Source organism: Elaeis guineensis, chromosome 7, assembly GCF_000442705.2.
Source record: "Elaeis guineensis isolate ETL-2024a chromosome 7, EG11, whole genome shotgun sequence".
NCBI lineage: Eukaryota > Viridiplantae > Streptophyta > Magnoliopsida > Arecales > Arecaceae > Elaeis > Elaeis guineensis.
The window spans coordinates 15732588-15744958 of record NC_025999.2 but is presented as its reverse complement, the minus strand read 5'-3'; the positions used below and the strand labels follow the sequence as shown (position 1 = coordinate 15744958).

Here is a 12371-nt window from a genome sequence, read left to right as displayed (position 1 = left end):
CTTCCAGAATAGTGCACTCCACTATGAAGTCTGCTAATATCTGGGCTGTAATCACCGATCGAGATTGATAGTTGATGTCAAATTCCGTGAGCTTGACTGTCCATTTCGCTATCCTTTCAAAAGCATCTGCTCGATACAGAACCGTCTTGATCGGCTGGTCGGTGAGCAGTGTTACGGTGTGCCCTTGAAAATAAGGTCAGAGCCTTCGAGCTGCAATCAACAAGGAGTAAGTTAGTTTCTCTAACTTAGTATACCTGGTTTCGATGTCTCTCAATACTCGGCTAATGTAGTAGATCGGCCGTTGAATTTTTACTTCTTCTTTAACCAGAACTGCTGTGAGAGCCACAGGAGAGACCGCCAGGTACAAAAATAACTCCTCTCTAGATTCGAGCTTTGCCAATAGATGAGGTGAGCTGAGGTAGCTCTTTAATTTTTCGAATGCTTGCTGGCATTCAGTGGTCCAACAGAAGTTCTTCGACTGCTTGAGGGTCTGAAAGAAAGGCAAGCATCGTTCGACCGACCTTGAGATGAAGCGATTCAGAGCTACTACTCTCCCAGTAAGATGCTGAACTTCCTTTATTGACTTCGGGGCAGTCATTTCTTAGATGGCACGAATCTTTTCCAGATTTGCTTCGATCCCGCGCTCCGATACTATGAAGCCCAAAAATTTTTCTGAGGTTACTCCAAAAGTGCACTTGACCGGATTCAGCTTCATCTTATATTTTCGGAGGGCGCTAAAGGTCTCCTCAAGGTCGCGATGTGGTTCTTTGTGGATTTGCTTTTACAAGCATATCGTCCACATAGACCTCCATGTTACGGTCGATCTGCTCTTTGAAGATCTTGTTCACCAGCCGTTGATAGGTCGCCTCTGTATTTTTGAGGCCAAAAGACATGACCCTGTAACAATAAAGACCACAGTTAGTAATAAAAGTAGTTTTTTCTTCGTCCTCCGATGCCATCTTGATTTGATTGTAGCCGAAAAATACATCCATGAAAGTAAGAAGCTCGTGGCCTGAGGTTGCATCCACTAATTGATCAATTCTAGGCAGAGGATAACTGTCCTTTGGGTAGGCTTTGTTTAGCTTTTTGAAGTCTATACACATCCTCCACTTGCCATTCGCCTTCTTGACGAGAACCACATTAGAGACCCAGTTTGGGTTGTTGATTTCTCTGATGAACCATCTTTCAGGAGTTTATCAACTACCTCAGCTATTGCCATTTGCCTTTTCGGTGCATGACTTCGGATTTTTTTCTTTATCAATCGATGTTTGGGATCAACAGCCAGACGGTGCTCCATGACTCCCGCATCAATCCCTGGCATGTCCGTCGGAACCCAAGCAAAAATTTCTGCATTCTTTTGTAGGAAATTGATGAGCTGTGTCCGTACCTCTTCTCCTAGGTTAGAGCCAATCTTCACCACATGCTCCTCATTCCCATCGTTCAAAAGAACTGAGATAAGATCTTCAATTGGCTCACCCCGTTCTTCAGCAAGGTCATCGCGGGTGTCCAATCCATCAATTGGATAGGGGTCGGACTGACCATTTCTTTGTAGGGCTATGTTGTAGCAGTGTCTTGCCAGAGCTTGATCTCCTCTGACCTCTCCGATTCCTTGGCTAGTAGAAAATTTCAGCTTCAAGTGGTAAGTTGATACCATAGCTCAGAGGGCGTTGAGGCCATATCGGTCGAGTATTGCATTGTAGGCAGACGACGCCCTTACTACCAAAAAATCTACTTGCGCTCTTGATTGATTTGGGTACCGGCCTGCAACTACGGTTAAAGTTATTACCCCTTCCACTGGCACAGCATCGCCAGTGAACCCTACTAACGGAGAGTTTATCGATCCTAATCGGCCATCCAAAATGGATATTTTCGAGAATGCATCGTAAAACAGAATATCGATCGAGCTTCCACTATCAATAAGAATGCGGCGTACATTATAGTCAGCAATATTTAAAGAAACTACAACCGCATTGTTATAGGAGAATTGAATCTCTCGGGCATCTTCTTCAGTAAAGGTTATAGATTCTTCAGTCCTCTGCCGCTTGGGCAGTACGGCCGATCCACTGGTTGCTCCCCGTCGGGGTCCTCCAGAGATGGTGTTGACGATCCCGGTTGGAGGCCGATCTTCAGACTGTTCCTTCCTCCTTGGTGGTTCTGGCTGTGGTAGGGCCCTCGACTGATCCTTCTTACCTTCAGGTCGACGTCGGATGAATCTGTCGAGCCAACCCCGTCTGATGAGCTCCTCGATCCATCGGTTCATCTCTTGGAACCTTTGATCCTGGAGATCTTCTCGACTGCGAGTCTCGAGGGTCTCCTGGCAGAACGGAGGTAGGGACCCTCTAGGGGTGGAATCGTGATCGGATGGAGGGCTCTTTGCCTTCTGCTTCTTCTTTTCGGGGAAGACAGGGCGACTAGCCCAAGTGGCCCACCCGATCGCCGAATTCTGGAACTCCGACGATGCTCTTTCCAGCCGCACAGATACCTGCGACTGTTGCTACTGCTGCTGCTGCATGGCCTGCACTGCTTCAGTGAGGCCTCTGACCTACTGAACCAGCAAGTCGAACTGCTCCATGCCGACTGCCGTTGTCGGAGGAGGAGGAGCCTGAAAAACTGGAGATGAGGCCGGAGCTTGCGGGTCTCGCAGAGGTCGTGGATCGCCTGGTGGATGCCTTTCAGAGAGGCATCAGGTGGAGATCTGGCAGGAGAAGAAGAAGAAGATGTTGAAGAAGATGACTGGAGACAGTCCCATTAAGTACTCCTTTAAGAACAAGGGTCTTGCGAAGACACAGCTCCTTCCTCTAGCGACAATTCTGTTGGTGTAAAATTCTGCCGACGCTGGAGAAGCTGGAGTCGAGGGGATCACATTCGCCGTCAGGACCTGCAAAGGAAGTCTAAATCAGAGTTGGGGGTACTCCGGCAAGACCCTCCGACGCTCAAGTCAGTACTCTGCCTCAACAGAAATGGAGCACTCGAATGGAATTTTAGTAGAGTTTCGGGATAGAGTTTTTGAGCTTAGAGAAGAACGTATCTGGGGGTCCCTTTTTATAGACGGAGAGCGTAACTAATTGACAGCGACATCTGTAACTGCCTGGTAGTGGGCCGTTCGGGGCCACGCGGAGTTTGTTACGGAGAGTAGTGGCGTCAGTGAGCCGTTCAGAGCCACGTGGAGTTTGTTATGGAGAGTGAAGTGGTGTCCGTTGTTGTGACTTGCCAGAGAGTGATGGAGCCACATGGAATCTGTTACAGAGAGTGGAGTGGGATAGTGGCCATTATCGTGACTTACCAGAGAGTTCGGGCCTGATGGCTGAAGCTCGACTGGGACGTCCGATGGAGCAGAATGGCTCTCTGTCTCTGCAATCTAAGAGAAGCTCGGATGTTTTCGAGGTTGCTGACGAGTCCATTGTTGTCGGGAGCCTTGGGCGCTGATGCTGCAGGTGGAAGTCATCTGCTGTAGAAGCTGGGACAGAGACTTTTTATTGGAGAAGTTCGGTAAAAATCCGATTGCTAGAGGAGTCTGTCTGAAATTTGCCTGATGTAGAAGCTCGTCTGAGGACTGTCCGTCGGAGAGGTCTGGTTTCATGGGGAATCCAGCAGAAGGTCGACCGACAGTGGAATTTGGATGGCGCTGTAGAGGTTCGTCCGCTGGAGGAGTCTTGGGGACACTTTGGAAGGTCGAACGTTGGATGAGTTCGGGATTCAATTCTGTTGTAGAAGTTTGGATGGGGTCCGGCTCTTGTAGGAGTCTGGATGAGGTTCGCTTATTGTAGAAGCTCGGACGAAGACTAGTTGTCATGAAAGCTAGGATGGAGACTTCTTATTGTAGAAGTCCCGCTGCTAGAGAAGCTTGATCATTGACGAAGTCTGAAAGAAGTTCGGAATAGAAATTCGACTGGTGGAGCCCGTCCGTTGTAGAAATTCATCTGAAATCCATCCGCTATAGAAGTTTGGCTGGGATCCGGCTCTTGTAGGAGCTCAGATGAAATTCGAAAGGTGGTCGATCGTCGTAGAAATTTGAATGGAGTCTGGTTACTGTAGAAGTCCTGCTGTTGGAGAAGCTCGAATATTGACAAAGTTCGAAAGAAGTTCGGAGTAAAGTTGTTCATGGCTGGAAGAAGTTTGGAAGAGATTCGGAGAATAGTCGATCACTGTAGAAAATCGACTGATAGTGAAGCTCAGAAAGCATTTGGAGCAGTCCGATAGATGAATGGAGGAGCAAATTATCGGAGAAGTCTGGATGGTATTATGGAAGCTCGGACGGTCGGGGAAGTTCAGAAAGACACCACACAAGGTCGAAAGCCGGAAGAGTCCTGGAAGGGTCGGCCTTTTATGAACTTTGGCTGGGGTTATTTTATACCCAACATCACTATTGGATTTCAGTCACACAGTAAAAAGTAATTTTTAAAAAATTTAAAACAAGCAAATCAATAGCTTTATCAAATAAAACTATCGAGCCGAACCCAAAATTGTAGAATCACTTTGCCGATCATGATCAAAGTAAATTCAAGCATGCAAAGAGATAGAAAATTATACTTCAATCAATATGAAAAAGTGGCATATTGGTGTTCTCCACAAGACCTCAAAGTAGAAGTCCTCCAATAGTGATTCACACAAAAATTGGCCAAAGTCCTTTCCAACTGGTGCGCTGCCGCAGCCTTATCTTCTCAAGAACGCTGCCGGCTTCGAACTTGCATCACAATCGCACTAAAGTCCAGTTGCTTTCGATCTCACCACCAGAATGATACTAAGAAGACACTCTTCAGATATCATATAACTCAGAATTTAATTTTTGGCTCCAACATATAGAAAAACTAAATCCTAGGGCACTCAAGCAACACTTGCTGAAAATCTCACCACCATTGTAGCAACTTTTGCCACTCAAAATTCTTTTTTTTTCTCAAAATTTTTTCAAATTTTTCTTAGGTTTACCATGTCCCTCCTCTTGGTTTTAGCTAAAAATCACTACAAGAAGCTATGTGGAGCATCCCCTATAAATAGGAGACCAAGGGACGTCACATGGGATGAAGGGGCACCAACCTTTGGCGCTCCAAATTCCCACATGCCAAATAAATTTACTGAGTGAATTTTTTGGTGATCCAATTACTTGGAGCAGAAGGACTCTTAGTCTTCTATGTTTCATAAAAAAATCAATGAATTTTAGTGTCAAAACATAGAAATTCTGATCAAGAATTTAAGGTAATGCGTAGAAATTTAAGAGTCCTCATTAAGAAGGACTCTTCCTTTCACATGCCTAAAATAAAGGGGGTGGCATTTATTTTTGTCATGGGTTTTAGTGGGCATAGAAGATTCCTTCTCCACTTGAAACTCTTTCAAGTTGGATAAGGATCTAATCCAAATTGATATAATCTCATTAGGTCAAAGCCAACTGGTCTATGTTAGCTCAAACACTTTGATCTAAACCAATTTGAGAACTTGGATTAATACAATGTGCTAGCATATCAAATTAACCCATAGAATTTATATTAAACTCTAATTAGATCAGATCAAAGTCAAATCTCAAAGTGTGTGACCCATTGGATTCCAAATCTAGCCAATAGTGGATCAAGACTTTCGACGTAATCCTAATCCGATGAGATTAGGTCACCCAAAGAGTCTCAATTAACTTGGACTCTTCCAAATTGACTTCAGAATTAAACTCTTTTAATTTTGATGAATCCACAACTCAAGATTGACATCTAAAAACGTATCATGACTATCCAAAAAATTTAAAATTTTGATAAAAAAATTACTAAAATACCCTTCAGTGATAAATTTTTGTGTAATTCAATCTTTCAGTCAAACAATATCTCAGATGAGCTGTGGGCATGAAAATATATCAAACACAATCACTTATCTTTATGTATCTCGATCTAAAGGTGATGATTTAGTTGATGATACATTAAAAAAAATTTTTTAATTATCATCCTGCTTTAGCCAAAGACTTCCAGAATCATCGTCCTATGAGATCACATAGGATGTTCACTCTCCTTATTAAGAGTGACTGATCCTTTATTGATCACTCACAACCTTCATGCATACTTCACCATATTCAGAACATCCCACACAAGGATCAAAAAACTAAGCTAGATAGTGAACCAAAACATGGATCCATGTACACAAGGTACCATGGTGATCTCAGGTCTAAGGATCACTTACACAACTCTCATTAAAAAATCATCAGTTGATATGTAAATAAGACTCCATCTGATATTCTCTCGTAGGTCAATTCAGTGAACTCATTTTCTAATGAGCACCCATATTCTTGTATTAGTATCACCACATAAGTGGTTGTGAGATCAACCACCCTCATTTCTGAGCATATATAAGACATGCCAGTCTTATCGGTATCATTGATTCCTGACTCAATGTACCAATGACTAGGAATGTTTTAAATCAGAGCTATCAAGGATTTAGGTCTCACTGGCATGATCTCATCACGGTCCTAAAACTATTGTCCAGACCTATGAGGTTCATTATAATCTTAAAATTAATAAGATGCAGTATATAATGAATCAAAAATATCTATTTTATTTATAATAAATGTCAATTATATGAGTTTGAAAGATAAATTACAAAATACACCCTATCGCATCCCATATGCAATTGGCTTGTAGGATATTATTCTTTCAAATAGATATGAAAGATAGAAATTTTGATAACTCGAAATAATTTTCTGAGCCGACCTAGTAATCAACATAGCTGACTAAGTTTAGAGTTTAGGAATTCCCTACCTGCTGATGAAGTAGTGCACGCAGAAAGAGAGGGTGAGGTTGGTCTGGGCTAATACCAATATAGCTCATAATGCTTTAGGATGCAAGCACGCCCAGCGAGAAAGCCAACTCGATAAAGAGGAGGTCGACTTAGTCTCAGAAGAAGATGAACATAGAAAGTCTTAAAAATCAATAATTATTTTAAGCTGACCTAACATTCAAGTGAGGTGACTAAGACGGGATTTGAGCCGATCTAGTCTCAAATAGATAAAAAAAAATAGAATATTAGATTTTTGATATCTGCTACTGAGCTATCTCAATATTTTACTTAGCCAATCCAGAGCTGAAAGTAAGCTAACTTAGAGTTTGAACGAGCCAACTTAGTGAATTCTTATAAAATAATGACTAATTTTTTAAAATTTTCAAAACATGACAAATCTCATCCCAATAGCTATTTTCTTATTTCCAATGGCTAGAGTATTAAATGAAAACTTTTTTGAGCCAATAAATATGAAGGATTCATGGAGGAAACTAAGTTTTTAAATTTGTTGAAGACTTTTAAATGGAGAAAAATTCATTGAGTAAATATTTGGAGATAATAGTGTGAGGAACCAAAAAAGAAGAAATAGAAAGGAATTTAAAAGTGTCATAAATTTAGTCTTTTTTATATTCAATTAGATTAAAAGAGTGGAAGTGTTATTAAATTTCAGCCAGCTATCGTTAAGAAAAAGCTTTCAAAGCTATCTCAATCTCTCAAGCATTCAAAAAAGAAATTCAAGCATTGAAAGCTCAACTACCTCTACTTCTTCAAATTAAAAAAAAAAATTATTGTTCTTAACTCTATTTTTTGTATTCTTTTATTGTTTGTTTGTAATAAGTTTCTAAAATATAGAAACTAGGGGTTGGTCCAAACCAAAAAAATTAGATGTTTGATTTTAATTGGTATCTCCGAAAAATTCAATCAGAATCAATTATGAGTCTGGAAGAATACAATCGTTTGTAAGATTTTGATTGATGAGTAAGTGAAAACCAACTGGATTGGATTGTGAATTAAAAAAAATAATCAAACTATAATCTTAAAAATATTATAATTGAAATCTTTAAATAGATTTACTTGAGGAGTGGACGTACATACTGAATTTAATACCGAACTACTATAAAATTATTGTGTTTATGATTCTGTTTATCACTTCATTTACCCAATTTAAATTATTTTAGGTATAAACTATTTTAAAGTTAGATTTTAAATTTTAAAAATTCTAATTCATCTATTTTCTTGGATTGCTATCTTTGAAATACAACGGTTTATGCTAATTAAGAAGGCCAATAACCAGTCCCAAAAATGACTATACGACATGGAGTTAGACTGAGGAACGTACATAACTTCTAAAAATTATCTCCTAATCCTTGTCTCCCTCAACTTCTAGGCTCTGATACTAATCATTTCATAGAATCATCAAAAAATACACATGTCAAACCTCTGGCAGTAATACCTTTTAAGCATCGACGAGGGAACCTCTATGCAATGAAATGTAAGTTGAGTAAGCAAGCTATGTCGCCTTCTTTGCCCAGAGTGTCCAAAAAAATTATTCCGTGGAGGGATAGATGTTTCATTGTCGGGTGTTTGCTGTCGGACTACAGCAACGTGAGAGCGTAGTTCCATGATCCACAGTATCAAAGTCTGGAATCGGATTCAATCTAAGATTCATTTCCTAATAATCACATCGTAACATAACCATCACATCAATCCACGCGGCGGCAGCACAACACACCCCCATCGAAAATTCCAAATCCGAAACTGAGGGAACAGACCATCCCCTGTTCCTCCCAAGTCCCAAAAAAAAGCGCGATAAATGCCAACAGTCACGGTGTCAACATACTAGACAAACTCAAAACTAAAATACAGTACAAAATAGTACATTAAGCGATGTCACAGAGCCTACAGGACGCTCCTTTTATCTTGAAATCAGAAGAAGAGAAGCAGGGGATGGATGAAGTGAAGCATAGGACCAACAAAAAAAGGGAAAGAGAAGGCAGAGCAGGCAAAGAAGAAGGAAAAGAACAATAGGAAAAAGAAAAATAGTCCCACATCGCCAAGCTACCTACTATTCCTCCTAGCAAACAAACAACCAGAGGCATCAACACCTAAACCTACCTCTATCTATCTCTCTAATCCCTGTTCCTGTCTCAACACGCAACATGACCGTCGTCGTCGTCGTCGCGGTCGTCATGATCGTCGTCGTCGTCGTCGTCAGTGGAGGATAAATGGGCGAGCCAGCAGAAGCCGTGGAGGTGGCCGTTGACGCAGACGAAGTACTCGAGGTCGCCCTCGTGGGAGCCGACTCGGCGGGAGGCGCTGCGGGGGACGAGCCCGGCGGTGGTCATGCTCCAGACCCGGGCGCCGCAGTAGGGGCAGCGCACACGGGACTCCAGCTCCACCTGCCGGCCGATGAGACAGGCCCGGGTCCTCGAGCGCATGAACCCACGAAAGACCCCGCGGTATGCGCCGAGGTCGACCGCGTCGGACGGGGAAGCGGCGGGGTGCTCGCAGGGGTCGGAGACGTAGAGGAGATCGCCCCAGCAGCGGCGGGGGAGGAAGGAGCGGCCAGAGGTCTTGGAGAAGCGGGAGACGGGGGCGAAGTGACCGGGGATCGGGGGGCGGCGCTCCGGGAGGGGGAAGAAGCGGGTGGGGGCCGCGCAGCCACAGCAGAAGAAGAGGAGCTTCGCGAGGGTGTGCCATCCGCCGCCGATCCGGGTGGCGGCGCCTCCGCCTCCGCCGGCAGTGAGGGCGGAGACCATGCGTGGGGCGCGGGAGATGCAGAGCTCTCGCCAGAGGACGCGGTTGGCGACAGCGCGGAGGCGGCGGGAGACGCAGGCGGCGATGCACAACAGGTGGGGGTCCCAGTTCAGGGACCGGAACACCAGCATTAGCACCCGCTCGTCCTGGAGGCCGGTGTTCTCGTCTCCTCCGCCGCCTCGGGAGCCGCCTCGGGGGATCACCGCCCCCACCGCATTGCCGCCGCCGCTGCCGCCGGCACCGGCGGCTGTGCTGCAGCTGGGGTCGCCGCACGTGGAGTCGGGGTTTCGGGTGTGGTCGATCATGGCCTGGAGTTGTTGGAGTCGGATCGAGGTGGGTCTGCGGTCGGTTTGGTCGGCAGACCTGCGATACATAAAGCGCGCGGCTCCGTGTCCGGTGCTCCGCGGATTGGTTTCATTCTTGGATTTCATTCGATTTTTTTTTTTCAAAACAGGTGTCGGAATGGCACGGTTTCCGGTGAGCGAGTCACAAATGCTTCCTACCCCTAAACCGGATCCAAGAGCTTTGAATCCGGTTGGACTTTTATAGTTGGGACCATACCAATATTTATGGAATAAAACATATAAATAATAGATAAATAAATAAATAACATGTACTTAACAATTAGATATGGCATGAAAATCTATAAAAGAATGTACGAATTGTCAAGAAAAACCTCTCGATATAACTCTTTTGTGTGCAACTTATTTTGGAGAGAAACGCGGCCCGTATAATAAATCTCTCTCTCGGATATAACCTGGGAAACGCGATTCCCTCCATGAATAGGATCACTTTCGAACCATACTTTCTACTGGTTTTCTTGGTGATATGCTGATCATTTCCTTCAAAACAAATCTTGATGATTTGCAGTCGATATGAATTGTGAAATGGCCTTTCCCAGCTATTTATTTTGGGGATGCAAATTTTCGAGCCGGATCCGGTTAATCGGAGAAAACTAAACCCGAACCCGGTTGGGAGAAGGAAAAGGACAAAGTGAGCGGGGGAAGAAGCTTGTGTCCTAATCGCAGAGTAAATGTTAGACACGTGTCAGCGGCCCAGTCGGCGACAAGCTTCTCCTCTCGGATCTCTTCCGCAGCTACCACGTGTCCCATTCAGCTCGATGCAAGACGCGTGTCCCGATCGCATTGCCTTGCTTTCTCCGGCGTTCCATCACCCGGACCACGCACGTCAGGCTCCCCCGAGACGCTCCTACTTCCGACACGTGTACTTTCCGGACCGAGATTCCCAAATATCTCTTTGGCAGGCCCAAAATATCTACGGGGTCATACATGTTCCCTTCTGGTTCGGTGCTGTACACGTGCCATTCAAACGGGACCTCAGGGGTCCGATGAGGTTGGTGTGATCAGGTCCTGCAACGTGGGTACATCCTGGCCGTACACATATAAGTGGGAGATGTTCCCACCGTTGGAGATGTTACTTAACTCTTCATGCTTTAATGGATGTGTTTTTTAAGACTTTAAATTGTTTTGCTTTTTGCTTTAAAAAAATACAAATTTTTACTGTTCATATCACGAGCTTTAAGAATTTAATAGTTAAACTAGTTGTATTCGGATAAATAGCCGTTCAAATCCAACCAGATCTATATTAAATAATAAAAATTTATATCAATAATATAAGTCATAGAATGTGATCTATCATTTCTAAACTAGTTATTTTAAAAAAAAACGTATGATTAGAAGGTTGATAATTTTATATTATTTAGATTATTTATTTTTAAATCATTTGATGCATAGTTTAGACATTTTCAAATCCAATGATTTTCACTATGTAAGCAAATAGTTTGAATTATGGATATGAGATCTCTATCATTTAATCTAAATCTGATCAAATTTGAGTAGAAATCCTCTTGAGTTCAGTCTAGTCCAGCTCTTTATGGTTCCATGGGTATGACATGGTTCCTACATGGATGAGCAAAATAGTTGATGCAGTTGGAAGACTTAATAAGCCCGGTTTATTTTCTCTGTCTCATGGGATGGCATCACTTCTTCTTCCACCCCTGTTGCTCACCCACTTTGTTTTGCTCTTCAAAGGGTTAATTGAGCCTTCTTTTTGGACTCAGGCACGTGCAACCATGGATTGACATCACATGCATTAATCTTAGCTTCAATGTGCAACACATACCAAATTAATGAAAGTTGATAGATAGTTTTATCTTTGCATGGTAGAGAACACATTCAGATTGAAGGCAAAACTTAAAGGAAAAAAAAAAAAGACATCCACTAAAGTAAGATACTTTTGAAATTCACATTGACTTCAAAAGATGAATCATTACTATCGATTGGTCCAGTTAGACTAGGTCTCTGGCAAGCTAGATGCGTCTCATTCATCGAATGGGTCAAATTCTTTTGGTTGTAAGGTCATTTTAGGTGGGGAATATAGCTGGGTCTAATAGATATATCTAGTTCCTAGGCTTTGGAAACATGAGCTCAAGTTTGAGTCTTGTATCTATCCAACAAACTAGGCCTTAGTGGTGAGGTTCCAATTCTTCTGAAATATGATGGGACTTAGATGCATCTATAACATTCACGCTTATCCCAATATGTCTCGTGCCCAAATCTTTATATGTCATATCTATCGCAAGGCCAATAATGCTGTTAATTAGACGGTCTCTTATATGATTGGATATATTGGAAAGACTGTATGGATTTGTTGGTACAGAATTCCACCGACGCCGGAGAAGCTGGAGTTGAGATGACCACGGCCACCATCAGGACCTACAAGAGAAATCTAAACCGGAGTTGGGGGTGCTCCAACAAGACCCTCTGACGCTCAAGTCAGTACTCTGCTTCAACAGAAATGGAGCACTCAAATGAGATTTTGGCAGAGTTTCGAGATAGAGTTTAGAG

The 12371-nt window shown here is 43.1% G+C and overlaps 1 protein-coding gene across 1 annotated transcript; it reads right to left on the bottom strand.

The window, feature by feature from the left end:
- Positions 1 to 8587: 8587 nt before the first annotated feature.
- On the bottom strand, positions 8588 to 9893 carry LOC105032493 (EID1-like F-box protein 3). The gene has a single exon (XM_010906947.4). It carries the CDS (start codon positions 9876 to 9878, stop codon positions 8895 to 8897), a length of 984 nt encoding a protein of 327 aa, XP_010905249.4. The 5' UTR covers positions 9879 to 9893; the 3' UTR covers positions 8588 to 8894.
- Positions 9894 to 12371: the final 2478 nt, after the last annotated feature.